This window comes from Streptopelia decaocto (genome assembly GCF_964273445.1).
Source record: "Streptopelia decaocto genome assembly, chromosome: 22".
Classification (NCBI taxonomy): Eukaryota; Metazoa; Chordata; class Aves; order Columbiformes; family Columbidae; genus Streptopelia; species Streptopelia decaocto.
Genome location: NC_138677.1, coordinates 4,678,930 through 4,701,319, shown reverse-complemented (window position 1 = coordinate 4,701,319; position 22,390 = coordinate 4,678,930). Strand labels below are relative to the sequence as shown.

The 22,390-nt window shown below is 57.4% G+C and overlaps 4 protein-coding genes across 7 annotated transcripts in view; 1 reads left to right on the top strand and 3 right to left on the bottom strand.

The window, feature by feature from the left end:
- Nucleotides 1-272: 272 nt before the first annotated feature.
- Nucleotides 273-22,390, bottom strand: part of PSMB3 (proteasome 20S subunit beta 3) — a 34,218-nt gene continuing 12,100 nt past the window's right edge. The window contains exons 1-7 of one of the 2 annotated variants that reach the window (XM_082071026.1): nucleotides 20,053-20,057; nucleotides 2,694-2,771; nucleotides 2,202-2,386; nucleotides 1,754-1,861; nucleotides 1,210-1,387; nucleotides 927-1,021; nucleotides 273-378 (exon numbers count right to left, since the gene is read on the bottom strand). In XM_082071026.1, the coding sequence (XP_081927152.1) occupies nucleotides 330-378; nucleotides 927-1,021; nucleotides 1,210-1,387; nucleotides 1,754-1,861; nucleotides 2,202-2,386; nucleotides 2,694-2,696 (618 nt within the window). In that variant the 5' untranslated portion in view covers nucleotides 2,697-2,771; nucleotides 20,053-20,057 and the 3' untranslated portion in view covers nucleotides 273-329. Of the gene's footprint in view, nucleotides 379-926; nucleotides 1,022-1,209; nucleotides 1,388-1,753; nucleotides 1,862-2,201; nucleotides 2,387-2,693; nucleotides 2,772-20,052; nucleotides 20,058-22,390 lie in introns of those variants that run through there. The other variant, XM_082071025.1, reaches the window with a different exon arrangement.
- PCGF2 (polycomb group ring finger 2) lies at nucleotides 6,500-16,619 on the top strand. Of its 2 annotated transcripts, none has more exons than XM_082070854.1 (10): nucleotides 6,500-6,709; nucleotides 9,442-9,581; nucleotides 9,811-9,907; nucleotides 12,366-12,421; nucleotides 12,644-12,694; nucleotides 12,776-12,884; nucleotides 12,990-13,038; nucleotides 13,198-13,293; nucleotides 13,900-13,980; nucleotides 14,920-16,619. In XM_082070854.1, the coding sequence occupies exons 2-10, from the start codon at nucleotides 9,470-9,472 to the stop codon at nucleotides 15,223-15,225; spliced, it is 957 nt and encodes a 318-aa protein (XP_081926980.1). In that variant the 5' UTR covers nucleotides 6,500-6,709; nucleotides 9,442-9,469; the 3' UTR covers nucleotides 15,226-16,619. The 2 variants fall into 2 exon arrangements, with proteins under 2 accessions (XP_081926980.1, XP_081926979.1); XM_082070853.1 differs by having other exon boundaries at nucleotides 13,195-13,293.
- On the bottom strand, nucleotides 16,766-18,498 carry CISD3 (CDGSH iron sulfur domain 3). The gene is made up of 2 exons (XM_082070855.1): nucleotides 18,252-18,498; nucleotides 16,766-17,373 (listed from the first exon to the last, which is right to left on the bottom strand). Exons 1-2 carry the CDS (start codon nucleotides 18,459-18,461, stop codon nucleotides 17,194-17,196), a joined length of 390 nt encoding a protein of 129 aa, XP_081926981.1. The 5' UTR covers nucleotides 18,462-18,498; the 3' UTR covers nucleotides 16,766-17,193.
- MLLT6 (MLLT6, PHD finger containing) overlaps nucleotides 19,497-22,390 on the bottom strand; it is a 40,196-nt gene continuing 37,302 nt past the window's right edge. For both annotated transcript variants that reach the window (XM_082071022.1, XM_082071023.1), the window contains exon 20: nucleotides 19,497-22,040. In XM_082071022.1, the coding sequence (XP_081927148.1) occupies nucleotides 21,996-22,040 (45 nt within the window). In that variant the 3' untranslated portion in view covers nucleotides 19,497-21,995. The remainder of the gene's footprint in view (nucleotides 22,041-22,390) is intronic.

Sequence of the window (22,390 nt, the reverse complement as noted above, 5' to 3'; positions counted from 1 at the left end):
GACCATCCACTGTCACTCCATGAGGTACGTGGTTGCTTTTAGTCCTAGATTAACCACAACTGGAAAAGTCTTTTCATATGTGCCTGTAAAATGGGGGGTTTAATTAAGAACTGATTTTAGCAAGTCCTGGGTATGCTGAGTCGCTCACATGTGTGGGGGCAAAGGGAGATGAGTGTGGGTGGCTCAGGGAAACCTGAGCTCTACCCAAGCTCCTTCCCATAGCTTTAGAGATGAGAACTTAATCCCAGCGTTCAGACGCAAGAGAAGGAAAGTTCACTACGATAGAGTTTTATTTTAAAAAAGTTCCAAGCAGACCGGGATGTGCTGGGCTAGTCCATGCGAGCTTTCAGGGTCCGGGTGGTGATCTTGTCTTTCTCGCTAGAAGGGGAAAGAGAGAAGATAATTAGCAAATCCGCGTTTAATACCTCCATGCAGACTGTCCCCTCATTAGGAAGTTGCAGTGTGCGTAGGCAGGTTGTTGGTGGTGCGGACAGGATCATCTGAACTTGAAGGTGGCCGTTAACACCGAGGAACCCCAAGTCCTGAGCAGCAGGGAAACAGCCCCACGAGGAAAATAAGTCAGTCAAAGTTAACGCTGCATCCAGGCACAGCAACCAGCATCCTCTTGGCCAGCACTACCCTTATGTGAGTAGTCCCGCGCCTAAATACCAATGGGAACGCAGCCCAGGGATCCCTGTGCAGCAAGAGCCTAATGCTGGGATTAACGTCCCACAGCTCCTGCAGTTCTAGCAACAGCCACGAACTGCAGCCGGGAGAAATAAAACACTCAGAAAGGACAAAACGTTATAAGGATAGTGCTGGAAGGGAGCAGGGTAAGGGATGGCCTGGAAGACGATGCCTTAGCGGACTTAACACGCAGCTTGGGAAATTCTGCCTGTTCTGTAGGGGAAGAGCGCGGCACTTACATGACGTGCACAACAACGCCCATGCCGGACAGGGCATCTCTGTCCACCGCGTTCAGCATGGCCTGCGAGATCGTTTCGAAGAGGTGGTCGGGTTCCTGAGGAACAGAAGCTGCTTTAGTTGGTGTAAAAACTGAACGTTGACTCAACGGCTTTTGTTGAAACCCTAAAGTATCATCCAAGATGCCGCAAGATTTCTCCTACAGTCTCTTTGTTCTCCTGAGCTCCTTTGGGAAGTACCAAAGGACGGAGATGTTCACCCCACCCACATATCTGGGGTTCTCACCATGTCGGGCTCCCAGAGGGACTCGCACATGCCGTACATCTGCTCGGAGCAGGTGCCGCTCACCACAAAGTCGTCGGTTATCATGGGGCAGCCGATCAGGTCCAGAGAGCAGATGAAAGGTTCGTGTGTAACGGGGTCCAGCCCGGCAATGACGGGTTCGGTGTAGTAAGGTCCAAACCTGCCAAGAACAACATGGTGCAGAGCAGCTCAACCACCTCACTGCAGTTCCACATCGCACGGAAATACCTACATGAGGAAAACATCCCACAGACGGGACCTTTCAGGTCAACCTAGAAGCATCCTGCAGTGGTTTTAGCACAGCAAACAGAACAAGCTTGTACTGCTATGGGATTATTTTAACAATGCACAATATTCTAAGATAACACTGTCACTAGATTGAAGTGTCCTTTTTGCTGTACCCCAGGTGGTCACCATGGGTGCCCTCCTCAACCTCCCACCTCTCCAGAATCAGATCAACAACTTAGAGAAGGTCTGTCCCCTAACAACAGCCTCCACCGACCCGCGACTGTCGTTTGACCGTTACCGTCTCTCGTAGAGCAGATTGGAAACCATGCTCATGAACGTCTGGGGTTTGATCTGCCTCCCTTCCTTCAGCTCGTAGAGATTCAGCCTGAACTTCAGTCTCTGGGCGCTGTAAGAGATGAGAATCAGCATTAAAGCAGAAGCAGGTTCCTTTTCCTTTTGCCTTCGCCCAGGCCTGAACTGTTGTACTGACTGATATCAGCTCCTGACACTTGCACGAGGCAGATATGTGCTTATTTTATACCTGAAGTTATTAAGTCTTAGTAGTGACGTGATCTTAAATCATGTGCTGTTTTAGTTAAAAAATACTTCCAGTGAAGGGAGACCAAGGCAAGGAGTGCTGCCGCCCACCTGTTACACCCTTCCCCGCGGATTAACAAAGACATTTACGCTCAGCAGAGGCTCCCACGCAGTATTTATTGTAAACACGCCTCTGAGTTCTCACTTACACCGTCTGCACGTCCGTGGCCAGCCCGGCCAGCCCGATGTACAACCGCTCCCCCATGGGGAAGATCTTCTGGAAGTCCGTGGTCACCATCTGCGCCTGGATGCCGAACCGCCGGTCCGCGGCGATGGCCACGCAGCCCTTCCCCTTCATGGCCATGACGGCCCCGCCGTTATACGACATGATCGACTGCAACGCAGGAGCTCGGTCAGGCGGCGCCGGGTCGGGCTGCGCCTCCCGCCCCCCGGGAACCCCCTCCGCCCCTTGGCCCCGCGTCCCCAGCGGTCGCGGCCCCGCTCCCCTCGCGGTTTTCCCTTTAATTCATCCCTTTTTGGGGCTGCCGCCACGGCCCGGCGGCCCACGGGAACGCACCGGCGGGGCCGGGGAAGGCCCCCAGCCCACCCGCCTCCCCCGGGGCTCCCGCGGGTTCATCCCGCCGGGCCGGGCTTCATCCCAGGGCCCTCCCGGGACTCCCCGGCCCCGTCCCGGCGCTCACCATGGCGGCGGCTGCTCGGACCCCGCTCCGCTGCCCCGGCCGCTCCGCACACCGCTCCGCACACCGCCCCGCCGCGCCACTACTCCCGCCTCCCGCCGCCTCCCATTGGCGGCCGCGGTGCCTTCCCGCTCGCTATTGGTGGTTCGGCCCGCGGCGGGGCGGAGCTGATTGGTTGCGGCGGCCGCTGGGGGCGGGGCGGAAAAGTGAAGAGTCATAGCGAGCGGGGCATGCCGGGACGGCGGCGGACTGGGCGGGGCGGGGGCGGGGCGGGGGCGGGGCTTGCACAGCTGGGTCCGCGGGGTGCGCAGCTGGATGTGTGCGCAAGGGCACGGCACAGCTGGATGTGCACGCAAAGGGCATGGCACAGCTGGATGTGGGTATAGGGGCATGGCACAGCTGGATGTGTGCGTAGGGGCACGGCACAGCTGGATGTGTGCGCAAGGGCACGGCACAGCTGGATGTGCACGCAAAGGGCATGGCACAGCTGGATGTGTGTATAAGGGCATGGCACAGCTGGATGTGTGCGCAAGGGCACGGCACAGTTGCACGTGTGCGCAAGTGCATGGCACAGCTGGATGTGCACGCAAAGGGCATGGCACAGCTGGATGTGTGCGTAGGGGCACGGCACAGCTGGATGTGTGCGTAAGGGCACGGCACAGCTGGAGGGACACGCAGGGCCACTGCAGAGGTGGCAGGCAGGGAAAAGTTGGCCAAACCCGCCTGAATTTAACTAGAAATTCCAGGGATCCCATCCTGCACCGCTCTGCTGTGCAGAGCCCTGGTGCGGGTCAAGCCTCGCTCACCATCTGGGACTCGGGGGCAAAACCCTAAACTCATCCTGTGGGGCCAGGGACAGTGGAAAAAGTTCTCTTTGGAGAGTGGCTGGTGCCATCAAGCCGCTGTAAAGTCACTCTGTAAAGTCACGGTAAAGCCATTGTAAAGTCACCCTGTAAAGCAGCGAGTCACATCCTGGCGAGGGGGAGGTCCCTGACAAATGGCTGCGAGGGTATTTTTTATTCCGAGATCAATTGAAAGGGGATTTGCACTCTGCAGAGTTTTGGATTTCCTCCCCCATCCCCGCTTGCCAGCTCGCTCCTCTCCTGGAGGAGACGGGATTAAACGTTTCATTCAGGGGAGTGATGTTGTGCCAAAGGGAAAAAGATCCATGTGTTTGGAAACGTTCTCACATGCACAACAGATCAGCCCGCCTGGTTTCAATGAAAACCCCCAGCCTGTGCAGGGGCTGCTCATCCGCCCCGGGACCGAGTCCTGCAGGCACAGCCTGTCCTGCGACTGTCATATTTTTAAAGTGTTTTCCATTGTAAAAGGTTTCTGGCAGGGATGAAGTCAGAGGCCACATTCTGGTGGGAACACCCCACACACTGAGGAGAGAAGGAGCAGCAGAGCCGGACGGGAATTGCCCCGTGGACACTCTTGTGTAGCAGTGGGGAGGTGACCCCTTCGCTTCTCCCTTTGCTTTCCCATCCACCTCGTGGTCTCAGGTCGGGAAGGCAGCAGCAATTCCCTTCCCTGGCCCGGGGCCCCAGTGATTCCCCAACATTTTGTGGTTCTGGGGCTCTTGAAACCCCAGGGATCCTCCCGGCAAAGTTTTATGCCCTGCATCAAAACATTGACTTCATTATTTCTGGTATGAAAATAAAATCAGGGCAAGAGGGGAATGTAAATAGATTTTACGAGATTTTGTAAGAGAGGAGAACTTCAACAATGCAGGTTTTGGACCCCTTTCAGCTTATTCTTAAGGCAAAATATGGACTCTGGATGGAAACAGGCTCTCTGTTCCATTTTTAATGTCCCAACACATCCTTTTGCTTATGGGGGAAACTGTGGTGCAGAGGGGAGCACAGGGTGAGCAAAACTCTTTGTGCTCACGCCAGGGGCTGGTTTCCACCTTGCCCAGCGCTTTAAGCACCGGGGCCGCATCCTGCTCCTTCACAGCTTCTCCCCATCCAGCTCAGCCCAGTTCTGAGGGCAACGAGCATCCCAAGGGGGCAGAAAATGCCCCACCGATTCCCTACGCAGCTCTTTGCATAGTGAAAACCCACCCTGCCCACCCCACCGGGGCGCGGGACCGGCCTTCTCCCGCCCCCCCCCGGCTGTGTCCATCCTCCTTCTGCCCCCGAAAAAACGGGGAAAAGGCAGGAGAAAAAGAGGCAAAACGGGAAGCACCGTCCCTGGGTGGGCTCGAACCACCAACCTTTCGGTTAACAGCCGAACGCGCTAACCGATTGCGCCACAGAGACCGCGCTGCCGAGCGCTTTTGCGGCAGCCGCACTCAGCCGGAGCATCTGAGGGAGCGCCCGCAGGTACCGGTACCGGCCACCGGACTCGAGCACCGGGCACCGGCACCAGGCACAGACATGGGAACCGGCACCGGGCACCGGTACTGGGTACAGTAGTGGGAACTGGCACCGGATACCGGCATAGGAACCGGAACCGGCACCGGGCAACCAGGCGTCGGCACCTGCCCTGGGCACCGGCACACGGGGCGGGACGTTAATCCCACGGCTGCAACCGTGTGGGCTGAGGCGAAACGCGCGTGGGCGCTGCGCCCCGTTGAGCAGCCGGCGCACCGGGTGTTCAGAAGGGCTCTCAGTCGGACCGAGCCCGGGCCGGACCCACGCGGGAGCCGCGGACACGCGCGGGGCAGCGGGGCCGTCTGGCGCTTTCCGCTGGGGAGGAGCTGCGGGGCGTTGCGGGGGTAGTCGACACGAGCGGGCGCCCCGGCTGCTCGCACTCCCGAAATACCGCGGGAACCCCCGGCGGGGTGTCCCCTGGTGTCCCCTTCCCCCGAGACGGATCCCGCCCGTCCGTGGGACCGGCCCCGTGCGGGGAAAACGGCGCCGTGAGCCCGCCCGCTCCTCTCCCCTTCCTCCCTCTCTTTTATTTATTTTCTGCTTCTTCCTTTTTTTTTCCCCGTCCTTCCATTTTTTTCCTGCCTTTTTTTTTTTTTAACTTTTCCTTCCTTTCCTTTCCTTTCCTTTCCTTTCCTTTCCTTTCCTTTCCTTTCCTTTCCTTTCCTTTCCTTTCCTTTCCTTTCCTTTCCTTTCCTTTCCTTTCCTTTCCTTTCCTTTCCTTTCCTTTCCTTTCCTTTCCTTTCCTTTCCTTTCCTTCTTTCCTTTCCTTTCCTTTCCCTTCCTTTCTTTTCCTTTCCTCCTATTCCTTTTTTCTTCCCCCCGCTCCTTTTCCATCTTCCCCTTTCTCCCATTTCCCTCTATTTTTCTTCCTTTTTGATTATTTTACCCCTTTCCCATCGCCTTCCCCTCCCGCCGCGGGTCCCGCCGAACACCGGCAGCCACCGGCCGCCGTCCCGAGGGTCCCGGGGAAGCTCCGGAGGGACCCCGTGGCTCCCACGTCGCCTCCCGGGCGAAAAGTCCTTCCATTTGGGGCCAAAAATGGTCCCAGCGCGCTGTTCGGGGTGGGGGTCCCGGGGCACCACCCGAGCTGTGCCGCGGTGATGGGGGAACACCGGGACCCCTTAACGGGGAGGGGACGGGCGCTGCCGCCGGGCACCGCTGCCCCGGCTCGGATTCTGGGTTCGGATTTTGGGGTGTTCTCTTATCCTTCATGAGCAAAACGGGGGGTGGAGGCGGCAGCGAGGCCGTTGTCAAGCACCGGGGCACCGGGGCGGGGCGGGAGGGGGGCGACCGTGTCCTGGCGGGGCGGGGCAGGGGGGGGGTGTGGACCCCCAATCTCGGCCCCTCACTCCCCTCCTCCGCAACACCCCAAAGGAATGAGGTCACGTGGGGCGGGGCGGGGCCTGGCGGCGGCTGGAGGAGGGAAAAAAATTAAAAAAAATAAAAAAAGGAGGAAAAAAGAAAATTAAAAAAAAAAAAAAAGAAAGAAAGAAAAAAAAGAAGGAAAAAAAGGAGCGAGAGAAAAAAAGGGCCCCGGCCGCAGCGCCGCCGCCGCGCCGAGCCGAGCCGAGCCGCGCCGAGCCGCGCCGCCCGGCGGGAGCGGAGGGGCGGCCCCGGGGCCGCCGCTGCCGCCGCCACCAGGTAGGGACGCGGCTCCGGGTCCCCCCCCCGCGCCGCTACCGGGCTCCGCCGCCGGCCCCCCCCGCGCCCTTTTCTCTCCGTGTTCAAGATGGCCGATGGCCGCCGCCTCCCCCCGCTTTGTGCCGCGGCCCCGCTCCTGCCCGGGGGAGGCGTGACCCCCCAACCCCACGGCGGGCACCGGCGAGCGGACAAGGAGCCCTGACAGCCCCGGCTCCCGCCGCCCCCCCGCCGGGCCCGGTGCGGCGTGGAGAGGGGCGGTGCGGTCCGGCCGGGGGGGGCGGGCTGGGCTGTCAGCGGCCCCGAGTACAAAGGGCTGCGGGGCACCGGGTGTGCCCCACCCCCGACCCCAAATCGTGCCCACCCCCCCAAAAAATAAAATGAAGCGGGAGCTGCTCCGCGGCGCCGGGACGGGCCCACCCGCCGGGCTGAACCGGGGACCGCGGGGCACAGCGCGGGGTCACGCGTGTCCGTGCGCCCGTGGCAGGAGGGTGTCACGCACCGGCGCGGGGGGGGATTGTGCGCACACGGGTGTGTGGACACGCGTGTCCGTGCCCTCCCCGCGGGGTTTCCTCCTCCCTTCCCGCTGTTCCGCTCCTCGGCAGCAGCCGGTGCCCGCGTCCCGCATCCCGGGAGGGGCGGGGGATCCCGGCGGGGCGGGCGGGGGCTCACGCTCCGCTGCCTTTTTGTCGTGTTCCCGGTGCGTGGGGGCCCGTGGCCGCCGTGCGGGCGAGCGGGCAGTGCCGGGGGAGCCGTCCCGGTTTATTTCCCGGTCCCCGGGCTCGCCGCCGCCGGTGAGTCCCGCAGGGAGGGGGCGGCCGGTCGGGTCCAAGTTCCCGGTGACTTTGAAACGTCCTTCCTCACCCGTGCCCGGTCCGGGGGGATTTTGGGGAGGGGGGCGGACGGTGCCGGGCCGCCGCCCATGGAGACAAAAGACCCCGAAATTCGCGGCCGGGGGTGCCGGGGAGGCGGCTGCGGGCGGCGGGACCGACCCCGGCGGCGGGACCGGGACAGCGGCCGCCGCTGGCGGGACGGGGCGGCCCCGAGGGCTCCGGCGGGGCCGGTGCTACGGGCGGCTCCTGGCCCGGGGGGGTCCGGGGCTTTGTTCGCCCCCGCGGCAGGAAATCGCGGTTGTTATCACCCAGTTTATTGGAACCAGTTTGCGCCGGTGGCTCAGGCTCCCCCCTCCCTCGGAGACCCGGGTCGCCATTGGCAGCTGAGAGCACCAAAAGCAGCAAAATCCACCCAAAATGCAGCCGTGGGACCTCGACACCCCCAGGATTCCTCCTGGCCGGCGGGGGGGCGCTGACAGTGGCCCCCGTCACCTGTGGGCTGCAGAGGGCTGAGGGCACCTGCCCAGGGGCAGCAGGGTGTCCTTGAGGTCCCCATCCCTATGGTGTCCCCATCCCCACAGTGTCCCCATCTCTGTGGTGTCCCCATCCCTGCAGCATCTCCATCTCCATCCCCACGGTGTCCCCATTCCCACAGTGTCTCCATCCCCATGGTGTCCCCATCCCTGCAGCATCTTCATCCCAGTCCCTGTGGTGTCCCCATCTCTGCAGCGTCTCCATCGCCATGGTGCCCCCATCCCTGCAGCATCTCCATCCTGGTCCCCGTGGTGTCCCCATCCCTGCAGCATCTCCATCCTGGTCCCCATGGTGTCCCCATCCCTGCACACCTGCCTCCAGGGACTCCGTGGTGGCTGAATGTGCTGAGAGGCCCAGACTGGAGCCCGGGAGAAGCACCCCAAGGAGCGAGTGGGAGCCCGGGCGGGTTCCCCAGGGCGGGTGCTGCACCGCGGGGTGCAGGGGTGCGGCTGCACCTCTGTGTGCGTGCAGACGGTACGTGTGTGTACGTACCGCATGTGTGTACGTACCGCATGTGTGTATGTACCGCATGTGTGTGCACACGTGTGCGTGTGTCTCCCTGTGGTGGGTGGGGGTTTGGGTGCGTATGGGTGTTGCTGTCGGCACAACCCGGCGCTGCCATCGCGCCCACGCTCCTTTACGCAAACCCAGGGGTTTCTTCTCCCCTCTCCCCCTCACCTCGGATGGTTGTAATAATATTCTGGCTCCTCTCCAAGTATCAGGGTTGCCATGGGAACAATAAAACTGCAGTGATTTCGGGCCCCGGCTCCGCCGTCTCCCATCATAAACGTGGAAGCGCCGGAGCGGGCAGGCGGCGATTCCCCTGTGTCTGTGCCCAGGGACGCTGCCCGTGCCCCGAGCGCACACCCGGCCCCGCACACCCGCGCTCAGGTGCTGCGGGCAGGTGGCCAACACCGGTCTCGGGAGTTTCTATGGAAACGGCGAGGCGGTGGCTGAAAATGCCTTTTCCATCGAGGAAAACAAAACCACACTTTGTGTGTGTGTGTTTGTGCGTATGTGCACAGCCCGGGCGCTGTGCGAGGGGCTGGCTAACAGGGGGCATTTGTCCCCACTCCTCATGGTGGGATCTGTTTAGGGACCTCCAGGAAGATGCCAACGTGGGGCAGATGGAGCTGGGCAGCGCCCGGGGGCTGCATGGGGAGGTGTGTGGGCGCTGCTTGTGCCCCCCTGGGACTGGCAGGGTGCTGGGGCCGCCCCAGTGCTCCCAGTGCCGAGTGTGGCACATCACAGGGAGCACAGGCACCCCCCCCAGACCTGGATTTGTTCATTAAAGGATGCGCTGGGTCCCACAAGTCCCATCCTTGCACGATCCGCCCGTTAAGGGTGTCCCCGGGTGTTTCCCCGCAGGGAGGATCCGCCGCGGCGCTGCTCCAAAATGCACAGGACCACCAGGATAAAGATCACCGAGCTCAACCCCCACCTGATGTGCGCCTTGTGTGGCGGCTACTTCATCGACGCCACCACCATCGTGGAGTGTCTGCACTCCTGTGAGTGCCCTGGGCACCCGGGGGGGCCCCGGGAGGGGGTTTGTGCTGCACCGAGACCTTCCCGTGCTCCCCAAACCCATCCTGCACCGGGAGCTGCGGGGTCGTGGATGGGGCCGGATTGGGTCCTGGCTGCTGTGGGGGTCAAGGCGCTTCTCCGGGCTGGCAACAGGGGCTCTGCCCCCTCGTCCGTCTGTCCGTCCATCTGCTCACACCGCCTCTCTCCCCACAGTCTGCAAAACCTGCATCGTTCGCTACCTGGAGACGAACAAGTACTGCCCCATGTGCGATGTCCAGGTGCACAAAACCAGACCCCTCCTCAGCATCAGGTGAGCTCGGGGGGGGTCCCAGGGGCGCAGCCGCGTCCCTCGGGGGGTGACAGTGTCCCCAGCTTCGCGCCGGCCCCACGTCTGGCTGGGGAAAGCCAGACACATCCCGTCGGCTGTGGAATTGGCTCTGCAGGTGGTTGGCATAGAAACCGCGAAAGGCTGCGGTGCATCACTCAGCTTTCTCTTTTTTTAGCCTCTTCCACGTCAGCCCGTTTCTGTAGTAACACTTTTGCCGCCTTTATTTTGGTTTCTGCTTCACTATGAAATATTTACGCTCTGGCTCCCACGGCTCCTTCGCCAAAACAGCCCCGTGTGTGTGTGTGTGTGTGTGTGTGTGTGTGTGTGTGTAGAGACGGATCCGCGGCCGCCGCGCTGGCACCGCGCACCCCGGCAGCCCCGGCCCCGCTGGCGCTGTGTCAGTGTCACGGTGTCACAGTGTCACAGTGTCACGGTGTCACAGCATCATGGTGTCACAGTGTCGCTGTGTCACAGTGTCATGGTGTCACAGCGTCATGGTTTCACAGTGTCACAGCATCACGGTGTCACAGCATCATGGTGTCACAATGTCACAGTGTCGCTGTGTCACAGTGTCACGGTGTCACAGCGTCACGGCGTCACAGCGTCATGGTTTCACAGTGTCACAGCATCACAGTGTCACCGTGTTGCGGTGTCACAGCATCATGGTGTCACAATGTCACAGTGTCACAGTGTCGCGGTGTCACAGCATCATGGTGTCACAGTGTCGCAGTGTCACAGCATCATGGTGTCACGATGTCACAGTGTCACAGTGTCGTGGTGTCACGGTGTCACAGTATCACAGTGTCACGGTGTCACAGCATCATGGTGTCACAATGTCACAGTGTCACAGTGTCGTGGTGTCACGGTGTCACAGTATCACAGTGTCGCGGTGTCACAGCATCATGGTGTCACAGTGTCGCAGTGTCACAGCATCATGGTGTCACAATGTCACAGTGTCACAGTGTCGTGGTGTCACGGTGTCACAGTGTCACGGTGTCGCGGTGTCACAGCATCATGGTGTCACAATGTCACAGTGTCACAGTGTCGTGGTGTCACGGTGTCACAGTATCACAGTGTCGCGGTGTCACAGCATCATGGTGTCACAATGTCACAGTGTCACAGTGTTGCGGTGTCATAGTGTCACGATGTCACAGCGTCACGGTGTTACAGTGTCACAGAATCACGGTATCACAGTGTCACACTTTCACAGTGTCACAGCATCATGGTGTCACAGTGTCGCAGTGTCACAGCATCACGGTGTCACAGCGTCACGGTGCCTTCACACCCCCTTTGGTCCCGCTGGAGGAAAATCCTGCCCACATCTGGGCAGAGGTGCCTGATCCAGATGTGGCACCCCGGCAAACTGCACCAGTGCGGGGCTTGATCTCCCCTTTGCTCCCCAAACCGGTGCCGCGGCAGCACCGCAACACCCACAGACGCCACGCGGTGCCCCCCGCTGCCCCCCAGCACCCCCCTGGGCTCAACGGGCTTGACTTGTGCTGGAGCAGGGACCGGCTGGTAATTAAGCTGCCAATCAAGCAGCTGAGGTTGCTTTTTCATTAGCTTGCTGTAAATTATAACGCGAATTCTCCGGGTACGCATTATAAATCAAATCACAGCGGGGCCTCGTGAACCACGGTGACATCACCGAGGAATTAGGGATGAAAGACGTGGCGAGGCTAAAAATAATATAGGGTACAGTCATTTGTTTTTCTTGAAAATAAAGGCCCTATTATTAAAATGGAAATAATTGCAGATGTAATTGACTTTTCACCAGTCCCGCTGCTCTCGCTTTGTTTTTGAGGCTGAGCTGCTGGTTTTAAACTGTGCCAGATGCCCCGTCTGCGGGGGCACAACCCCAGTAAAACCCCATTCCCAGCTCCGTGCTGGGGGTGCGAATGGAGCCCCCAAAGCTCCCCAAAGCTTTAGCAGCTCCCACCTGGGGACGGTCGCATTTTAGGGCGCCCACTTTGCTTTCCCATGTAACAACCGTCCGGGGGACGCTGTCCCACCATCCTCACAATGGGAAATCAAACCCTGAGCTGCAGCCGAGCCCAAAAATCAACTTAGATGCCAATTAAAACTTGCAGAACCATTTGCTGATGTTAGACTCGTGTTTTTGTAATCGTTTCGACTGCTGAAACAGATCCTGGCCCCGAAGTGCTGCTGTCATCATCCCGAGGAGTTACAAGGGTTTTTGAGATGGTTTTCTTTCGTTTTGCAGAGTTAACCCTCTGTGGTGACGGTTTGGCCACGAGACGGGGTTGTGGCATCGCCGCGGGGTCATAGAGTCATAGAATGGGGATGGGGATTTGGGACTTTGTGCTGGACGTGGGGAAGGAGCACGTGGTGCAGAGCAGCTTCCAGCACCCGGGGAATCAACGTGCTCCCTAATCCACCTGATTTCTCTCTCTTTTCTTATTCCTTTTTATCCCCCCAGGTCGGACAAAACCCTACAGGACATCGTGTACAAACTGGTCCCGGGGCTTTTCAAAGGTACATCCATGGACGATTATAATTGTGTGGGTTTGGGGTTGTTTGTAACTCGCTCCCACCCACCCGTGAAACTGGTTCCCTGGGGACGGGGACAGCGGGAAAACACACAATGCGAAGGGACGGGGGCGGCTCTGCCCACCCCGCGCTCCGGCACCCCGGGGGCACCTCCTGCTCCCCTCTCTGCCCCCATCGCCCCCTTGGTGTGTTATTCCCCCCCCGCAGATGAGATGAAGAGGCGGCGCGAGTTCTACGCGGCGTACCCCGTGGCCGAGGGTGAGTGTCGGCGCCGCGTCCCCCCTCGCCCCGGCCGTGTCCCCCCCGTGGCTCATCCTCCCCGTCCCGCTGTCCCCACAGTTCCCAACGGCTCCAACGAGGATCGCGGGGAAGTGTCCGAGCAGGACAAGGGGAACCTGACGGACGACGAGATCGTCAGCCTGTCCATAGAGTTCTATGAAGGGTCAAGGTGCTTTGTTCTGTTCTCCCTGCATCCTGGGGGGGTTATTTTATCTTTCTTGTGTTGTTTTCTTCCTCCATCGACTTTTCCCCGTGTTTTCTTTTCTCCCCCCAGAGAGGAGAAAAAAGGGACTGTTGAGAACGGGGACCTGGAGAAGGAGAAGGTGAGTGTGGTGGGACCACGGGATGGAGAGCTCGGTGTCCAGCCGCCTTTTGGGGTGTGGGGGGCAGGAGGGCACCCCAAACTGAAGCGGCTGGGAACTGCCCATTAACGGCGCGGCAGACGCTCAGCAACGCCCCCCCCTCCCGCTGCTCCCCAGAAGAACGGGGTGCGGTTCCTGCGCTGTCCCGCCGCCATGACCGTCATGCACCTGGCCAAGTTCCTCCGCAACAAGATGGACGTTCCCAGCAAGTACAAGGTGAGTTCGTGCGCGGGATCCGCTCCCTGCTCGGCTTTCGGTGCTGTGAGCTGAACGGAGCTTGGGGCAAGGGGGGGTCGGGCTCTGCTCCCCAGGAACAAGCGCCAGGAGCAGAGGAAACGGCCTCAAGTTGCGCCAGGGGAGGTTGAGGTTGGATTTAGGAACAATTTCTTCCCCAAAGGGCTGTGGGGCATTGGAACAGGCTGCCCAGGGCAGTGCTGGAGTCACCATCCCTGGAGGGCTGGACAGACGGACATGAGGTTCTCAGGACATGGGGCAGTGCTGGGGTGGGTTATGGTTGGACTCCATGACCTTGAGGGGCTTTTCCAACCCAGACGATTCAGTGATTCCACGTTGCAAACGCTCCGTGCGTCACCAACTCCCAAATAACACAACAGCCTGAGTTCTGCATCAGCGGGTGGGCGCTGGGGCAGGATGTGTCCCTTACAGCACATTGCGTGCAAACCGAACCTGCTCCAGCTCCCGGCGAGTGCCCACCAGTGGCACTTGGGGACAGCAAAGCCCTGACGTCCCGGGAGCGGCTCCGGGGGGGGGCGGCGGTGCCTCTGTCCGTGTTTCGGGGGGTGACGCTGTCCCCTGCGCCAGGTTGAAGTCCTGTACGAGGACGAGCCCCTGAAGGAGTATTACACGCTGATGGACATCGCCTACATCTACCCCTGGAGGAGGGTAAGCGGAGCGGCCGCCCGCACGGGCTCGGCGGGGGGAACCCGGCCTGGGGGGTGTCGGAAAGGTTAAAAATGGGAAAACTTAAGTTCAAAGAAGCTAAAAATTGAAGAACTTAAAATGTGGAGAACTTAAAAAATGAATAACTTACAAAGTGAAAAACTCAGAGTATGGAGAACTTAAAAATGGAAGGACTTAAGATTAGAAGAACTTAAAAATTGAAGGACTTAAGATTTGAAAAACTTAAAGGTAGAAAAGCTTAAAGATAGAAAAGCTTAAAGTTTGAAGAACCTAAAAATTGAAGGACTTAAAATAGGAATAACTTAAAAATTGAAGATTAGAAGAACTTAAAAATTGAAGAACTTAAGATCTGAAAAACTTAAAGATAGAAAAGCTTGAAGACAGAAAAACTGAAAGATTATAGAGAAACTTATAGAAAAGCTTGAAGATAGAAAAACTGAAAGATTATAGAAAAACTGAAAGATTATAGAAAAACTTAAAGATAGAAAAGCTTGAAGATAGAAAAGCTTGAACATAGAAAAACTTAAAGATAGAAAAACAAAGATAGAAAAACTTAAAGATGGAAAACCTTCAAATATTAAAAACTCACAATATGAAGAAGTTTAAAATGAAAAAACTTAAGATTAGGAGAACTTAAAAACTTAAAATATCAATAACTTAAAAATGGAAAACCTTCAGGTTTGAAGAACTTAAAAATCGAAACGTTTAGGAATAGAAAACGTTCACCGAAAAGCTTAAAACGTGGAGCACCTCAACCAATAAACCCCAGACGCCCCCTCCTCACAAAGGCGTTTGGTTTATGATGGGGCTGTGTGTGCCTTTCCCCCCCATTCTCCAGGACAAACGGGGGGGGGCTGGTGGCCGTGGGGCCAGCGGGGGTGCCAGCGGGTCCCCCATCCGCCGCTGTCCCCCCCCCCGCAGAACGGGCCCCTCCCGCTGAAATACCGCGTGCAACCCGCCTGCAAGCGCCTCAAGCTGTCCCAGCCCGTCACCCCCGAGAGCGTCAACACCAGCGGAGCGTCCGAGTGCGAGTCGGGCAGCGACAAGGCGCCCAGCCCCGCCGCCCCCGCCGGCGCCGCGGCCCTGCCCAGCCCCGCCGCCCCCGCGCACGGCTCCCCCAGCGCCGGCACCGGCACCGCGCTCAACGGCTCCTCGAACTGCCACCCGCTGCCCGCCCGGTGCCGCAAAACGACTGTGAACGGCAGCGCGGGCTCCGCCTTGACCTAAGGGCGGCGGGGCGGGGACTCCTGCCTGCGTTTTATACGTCTCTATATATATATTATATATACATATATATGTGTACATAGGGAGAAAAAAAAATAATTATACATACTTATTTTCTATTGATCGAGCAGATTAATTTAAAGTGCAAATAAGACACATCAATGTGGTGGAATATTTTTTAATGTTTTTTTTCCTTTCATGTTGATTTTGGTTTAATGTTGGCTTACGTACGCTGCACACCGGAGCCGGAGCCTTGCTGGTTTTTCTCTAACACTTTTCCCCCTCCCCATCCCCGTCCTGTGTCCCCCGTCCCTTGTCCCCTGTCCCCTCCCGCAGCGGACGGGGCCGTGACCGGGACACCGGGCTGCACAGGTAAGGGCCAAGCACAGGTAAGGGCCAAGCACAGAAGCCAAAAACCACCCCCCCCAGCCCTGCCGTGTCCTTTTATTTGCTTTTTGCCTCTATTTGAAGGATTTGGGCACCGGGTTTGATAACACGGTGCCTGTGTCCCCCCAGCTTTGCTTTCCTGTGCATGTTCTTGTTTCTTTGCTTTCCCTGCGTGGTCTCTGGACGGTGTTTCAGGCTCAAGCTCACACAGACGCTTCCCTTGTGCACAGTAAGTAGGTGCTTTTCCTTTTATCTTTAGTTTTTCCCTCCACCCAGCTTAAAAATATGATGGTTACAAGCTGGCGGCGAAGGGCCAGATGCACCAAGGGGAAGAGCACAAGCCCCGCTGAATATGTTTCCACCTGGAAATTTTGGCTGGGGGCATCTAAACCATCAGGGGCAGCATCGGGGGTCCCAGGGGCTTCAAGCGCCCGGTTGGGGGGTGCAGGACCCCCACATTTCCACCTCCACGGCTTCACCACCACGTTTCAGAGCGGTTTTGTGTTCCCCCCCCCTCCTCTTGCCCCCACGCTGGGGTTTTTAAAGCAAAACAAAACAATTAAAAAATAAGACTACAGTGCCTTGAGCCAAAGGGTGAGGGGTGAGCGTGGGACGGTGCCGCCGTGTTTTGGGTGGGAGAGGGGAAGGGACCAACTTTCTATATATATATTGACAAAAAAAGCACACGAGCCCCAGGGAACGGAGCCCCCGGGGGTTTCTTTCCGTCCCTTGCTGGGGAGGGGGATGAATGCCAACGAAATTAAGCAAGTGCCTGCAGCGCCCGGACGGCACCCGCGGCACAGTGAGAACCAAAGGAACGCGGCGCGGGGATTGTGTGAACAGCCCGACCCCAACGGTCAGGGAATGTGGGAAGTTGTTATGGTGGTTTTTAATGTTTTTAAAGTTATTTTTCGAAGCACCGCACCCCCACCACGGAGTCGCCAGCGGCACCTTTGCTATAGCACAGCCCTGGCACCGGGGATGGGCCCGGAATGTGGTGGGGGCTCCGTTTGTCTTGACTTTGACACCCCTTTTCTCCTTGTAAATAGCCCAAAATGGACTGAGGGAGGCGGCCGAAGTGCCTCAGTCTGGGGTTTGTGTGGGGGTCGTTTTGTTTCCTGTTTTTTTCCTCTATGGTACAAACCAAATTGCTCTGTATGTTTGCATCCTGTACGACGTTTTAATGTCTTGTAATATATTCTGATATTCATATCTCGTTATCGGTTAAACATTTGTACAACTATACAGCTTTGTAAATGTAATAAATGCTGCAGACTGGCAAATCCCTTCATCGGTCCGGATGGATCCACCTGCATCCCGACGGGCACCCGCAGCTCTGGCGATGCAAAACCTCTCCCCAGAGCCCCATTATCCAGTGCATTTATTGTTCCCCCCTTCGTTATCCCTTGCAGCGGGGCAGGAGGCAAAACTGCTGCCCCTGTGGTAGGGACGAGGCTGATTTTCTGCGGCCGGTGGCAGCTCAGAGCTCAATAATTAATGTTAATTGGGGTGGGAGCTCAGCATCTTCCCTCCCGTACGAAGAGGGGTGAACACCCCCAAGATGCTGAGCTCCCATGGGCTCTGTCAGGGGTTTGGGGGTAGCCGGGCGCTCTGCACAGCCTCAGTTTTGTGGGTGCCATCACAGTACGGGGGCGTGTGGGTCTGTTTGCACCCACACAGCCAGACTGTCTTGTCCTCCTCGGCCACGAAGCGCAGGGGGGAGATCCCCGGAGCTGCTTTCTTGTGGGTGCCGTCGCAGAAGGGCTGCAAAGCAAACGGGGAGCGGCTGAGAGATGGGGATGAAATGGGGGACTGTGTCCTCTCCATCCCTGCGGCTGAGGGACCCCTTGTCCTGTCACTGGTTGTCACCAGAAGAGCCTGGCTCCATCCTCCTGACACTCCCCCTTTCCATATTGATCCCCAGGAATGAGTCCCCCCTCAGTCTCCTCTTGTCCAGCTCCAGAGCCCCAGCTCCCTCAGCCTTTCCTCACACGGGAGATGCTCCACTCCCTCCAGCATCTTGGTGGCTGCGCTGGACTCTCTGCAGCAGTTCCCTGTCCTGCTGGAACTGAGGGGCCACAACTGGACACAAGATTCCAGGTGTGGTCTCCCCAGGGCAGAGCAGAGGGGCAGGAGAACCTCTCTGACCTACTGACCACCCCCTTCTAACCCACCCCAGGTCCCATTGGCTTCCTGGCCACAAGGGCCCAGTGCTGGCTCATTCCACAGCACCCGCTGTTCCCAGCTGGTCTCCCATCCAAGTACTGACCGGGCCCGACCCTGCTTAGCTTCCCAGATCAGACGAGATCGGGCATTCTCAGGGTGGTGTGGCTGTATATATGTATGTATGTATGTATTATGTATGTGTGTATATATATATATGTATGTATGTGTGTGTTATGTATGTGTGTGTTATGTATGTGTGTGTATATATATATGTATGTATGTGTGTGTTATGTATGTGTGTGTTATGTATGTGTGTACATATATGTATGTGTGTATATATATGTTCCCCAAGTATATCTGATAGTATCCAAACTAACCCCTTTTTTCAAGGGCAGAGCAGAGGGGCAGGAGAACCGTTCTGACCCCCTGACCGCCCCCTCCCACCCCGCCCCCGGTACCTTGGCGCCCGGTCCCACCTGCCGCCGGCTGTGCCCGCAGGCGCACCACCCGTACTTCTGTCCCGCCTTCAGCTCCACCGCGAACGGCTCCTTGGCGGCGATCACCGGCGCGGGGGGGGCCGAGCAGGGGCGCACCGGGATGCGCAAACCCCCCCGGGGGTCCCGGTACCGGAGCCGCCGCCCGCCCCTCATCAGCGTCACCAGCGCCGCCGCCCTGAGCGGCCCCATCACGGGCACCTTCCCTGCGGCGGCTGCTCCGCCGGAAGCGCCGCGCCGGGTGGGCTCGGCGGGGCGCGGCTCCCGGAGCACAAACGTTCCCCCTCGGAGCACGAAGGTTCCGCCCCCCCCTGTGATACCCTAAAATCGACCTCTTAAAACCACGCCTATTCTAAAACAAGCTACCTGTTTAGGCAACGCTAAGTATTTCTCAGTCACTTCTCAGTTACCTGTTTTAAACGAATATGTCGTAAATTTATGGCAATTTTAAGAATAGGGTATGATTACTAAGCACAAAGACTCTATGGTTACAAGCTCTGCTTATAGGAAGATCCTATGGTTACGAGGTTGGTTAATCTTTAAAGGTTGCTACCTTAATATTTTCCTAAACGGCGACTTCTAGAATTCCTTAAAATACAGTTTAATAATCAGAAATACAGGTATCACGGGGCACCCACGGAGCTGCAGTTTGGGGGGGTCCCTCTGCTCCCCAACCACAGCTCCGCTATTCCCTGCAAATTCACCTTTTCAGCATCAAAGTTCTGGACGCCCCCCCACCCTGTTTCTTATTAAACATTTCTCTACAGGGAAAAATCCACTTTTTGGATGGATGATTTAGCTCCATGGGCTGGATCCCACCATATATATTGTGGGATATATATATGTGCATGTTCATGTTTCATGTATATATATATATACATTGTGGGGGCAGATATATATTCCCCCCACAAAGGGCAACACTGACTGAAAAGAGCAGCAGCTCTCTGGTGCTTCGGAGAAAAACTGGGGAGAAGGGGGGGACAAGGAGGCAGCTGAGAGCCCAAAGACTCCGAGGGTTTGGGGGATCTTCACTGATTAGCAACAAGCTGATTAATTACCAACTAACACCCTTCGCTCCCCAGGTATAAGGTTGGGATGGAGCCACCCGAGGACCCTCCTGGTCCCATTGAGCATCGTGTGCTCGGGTCGGTGCTGCAGCACCGGGACCTCGGCACAACCACCCTGGAAACAGCGCAACCCCGACTCTGCCAAAAAACCTCTCCGATATCAATATTAATATTATTTATTATAATAAAGAACAGTCAAGCAGCGTGAAAAAAATATATCTTAGCTACATTACCTTAAATTGCCAAAAATATACACATTTTTCTCTTTTATTTAATAATAAAAAAAAAAACCCAGATCGAGACAAAAAAAGACACATGCAACATACTAAATGAGACATCAGCATCAAAACGGGTAAAGAAACGTACCCCAGTGCAACTGAAACACAGATAATCTTTAGCTTTTTAGTTTTCTTTCCCCTGCTCTCCCTCTTTTTCACAGAGATACAAACGTTTAATGTCGCCCCCCCCGCTTCTGCTCCCCTCAATCTGCGGCTCTGGGACAGGTTGAGGCGATGGGACAAGGGGCGGCGCTTCAAAGGGACCTTTGGAAGATGTCGGAGAGATGGGTAAGTGCTATAATGTCTCTTTGCCCCATTCCTCATCCTCTCCAGCCTCTTCCCGACCTGCTCTGGAGAGCCCAAAGGCTCCATCCTCCAACCAGTGCCACCAGTATAAACCAGTGGCACGGCCAGCACGGAGCTGGGGGGACCGGGGATGCTGCTCCCGCTTTCTGCCTGTAAATCTGCTTGAATCCAACCCTTCATTTCCAATCCCTTCCAACACTTGAGCTCCCAAATACCAACATTTCCCCATACAGCGGGTCTCCGGCTCCTCCCAGTGTTGGTACTCAAGGATTTGGGCACCAAACCAGGGGCCAGAACAAGGAATTCTGTCTGTCCTGGGAGCCCCCATGTGTCGGGATTGACGCTCAGCAGCCCCCTCCCCGGGACCGGCCGCGTTCTCATCGCAGGGTTTGAAATGGGGTTGAATTTTGGAAGAATTGGAGCAGGTCTGAGCAGAACGTCGGGCACTGGCGGTCGCACACGGGGCTGATGGCCGCGCTGGTGACACTCAACAGGTGACCACGCGAATTGGGGACAGGGACGTGTCACCCGGTTGCGGCTCCTCTCGAGGTCTGAGTGAGGAAGGGAGGCTGGATTTGCTTATCCTGCATTTCCACTTGTAGCTGCCATCTCCACCTTTGCGATAGCTTCTTAACCTTGTTAAAACATTAGCTTTTCTTTATTAAAAAAAAAATTATATATATATATATATAATATATATATTTCTGAGCAGACAGCAGCGTTCTGCCCAGTTCACAGAACTGGAGGCTGAGAGGAGAGAGTTGTTTTCTCTCTTTGAGCCTTATTCAACCACTGTGGTGACAAATCTTCCAACGAAACAAAACGAAAACCAAATAAAATAAAAAGGAAGAAAGATGTTTAGCAGATGAGTTTTGCCTATAACAAGCTCTCCTAGTACTATCAGCACAGACCCACTGCTGACAAATCTGAATAGTGCAAACTAGTTGGAGGCAGCGGGAATGTGCTGAAAACGATCCATTAAAGTCCAAGGAAAAAAAGGGGGATTCGTACGTTTGACGTAGCTGTTCCCCTTCCCCCAGAGCCGCCCCACCTGTCCGTCCGTCCATCCATCCATCCGTCCGTCCGTCCATCGCGTCCCAGCTGGGAGGAATTTCTTGGCTGAGGTTCCAGGCTGAGCGCTGGAATTAAGGTCAAAAGGTGGAAAATCAAAGAAGGGTCCGATGTCCCAGCTCAGGGGACCGGTCGCTGTCCCATTGCTTGAGATCCCGTTTGCGGGTGGAAGAACGCGGGTTGTGCCGCACTGAGCTGCGGTGGCTGAGAACGCACAGGGACCAGGTTTGGGACTCGCTGCTCCCCACACGCGGTTTTATCTCCCAGCTCAGGCCGGGCTCAAACGCACCTTGGGAATGGCTACGAGAGGGGTAATACTGGCTACGGCCCCTTCCGTTTGAGCCTGTGGGAATGTCGGTGTGAGGAGCAGCCGTGTGCTTTTCAGTGAGACGTACGGAGCAGACGTGGCCGTGTCGCTTGTGGTGGCTGTCACCTCGTCCCCAAGCGCCCGTCCTGACCCATCGCTCAGGCTGGGGCTGGACCCGGCTGAGGTGTCAGGGCTTTGGGTGATGGCGAGGGAGAGAAGAGCATCCTAAGAGGTGAGAAACCTCAGCTACAGGACTTATTAACCTCCTCGTCTGGGCGAAGCAGAGCGCATCGGTGTTGGCGCAACGTCGGCGCTGCCACCACGTCCCCAACCGTGTCCCATCCAGCGCTGCCTCCACCGGATCCACCGCGGTCGCGGCCGAGGATGCTCGATGGTCCCCAGTGCCTTGGTCCGGGGTTTACGCGCCGGTGGACGCCGGGAGCAGCCCGGCAGGACCTGGCGTTCCTGACTCCTCCGCTCTGCGTGGAAACAGCTCCTCTTGGAGCACACGTGGCACAACCGGGGCGGCAGAGATGTGTCGTCTTCCAAAGCACCTCTTGGCATCGCCCGGCGGCGAGAAACGCTTCTTGGAAGCCTTGTGCTCATTGCTCTACCAGTATCAAAGTCGACTGTGGATAAGCCACATTCCCCCGGCTGAGACGAGTCGGCTGCTGGTTTGTTGGGGGCGAGGGGGAGCTTAGCCCTTGTCCTGCGTAAGAGGAGCTCCCTTGTCATTCATACTCTTTAAAACAGAAAACAAAGAGACGCAGAGGAGACAGGTGTCAGTACAGGACGGGCGCAGAAGCGGAGAGCCCTGCGGTGCCGCGGCCACGGCCCTGCTCACCGATACCTCCCGGGCTCCTCCGAAACAATGGGGACACCCCAGGGCTCCCCTCGACCTTGGCCTTTGGCTCCTAAATGTTTCCACCACCAGGGCTGGACCCAGACCCAGCGCAAGGCTGGAAACCTCTCCGCAAACCTCCTTCTAAACCCTGCGTTTCAACACACAGACACCTTCGGATTTCACCAGGAGGCTTCGAAGGAGCCAGCGCTGCCAGGGGCACATCGTCCCATCCACGTTCTGGGCTTAAC

What these genes read in the sequence shown, in the direction of transcription:
- PCGF2 (XM_082070853.1), top strand. Translation starts at nt 9,470, where the DNA reads ATGCACAGGACCACCAGGATAAAGATCACCGAGCTCAACCCCCACCTG. An exon ending in CGTGGAGTGTCTGCACTCCT is followed by an intron (nt 9,582 to 9,810) that starts GTGAGTGCCCTG and finishes CTCTCCCCACAG; the next exon opens with TCTGCAAAACCTGCATCGTT. An exon ending in ACATCTACCCCTGGAGGAGG is followed by an intron (nt 13,981 to 14,919) that starts GTAAGCGGAGCG and finishes CCCCCCCCGCAG; the next exon opens with AACGGGCCCCTCCCGCTGAA.
- CISD3 (XM_082070855.1), bottom strand. Translation starts at nt 18,461, where the DNA reads ATGGGGCCGCTCAGGGCGGCGGCGCTGGTGACGCTGATGAGGGGCGGG. An exon ending in GCGGGCACAGCCGGCGGCAG is followed by an intron (nt 17,374 to 18,251) that starts GTGGGACCGGGC and finishes TTTGCTTTGCAG; the next exon opens with CCCTTCTGCGACGGCACCCA.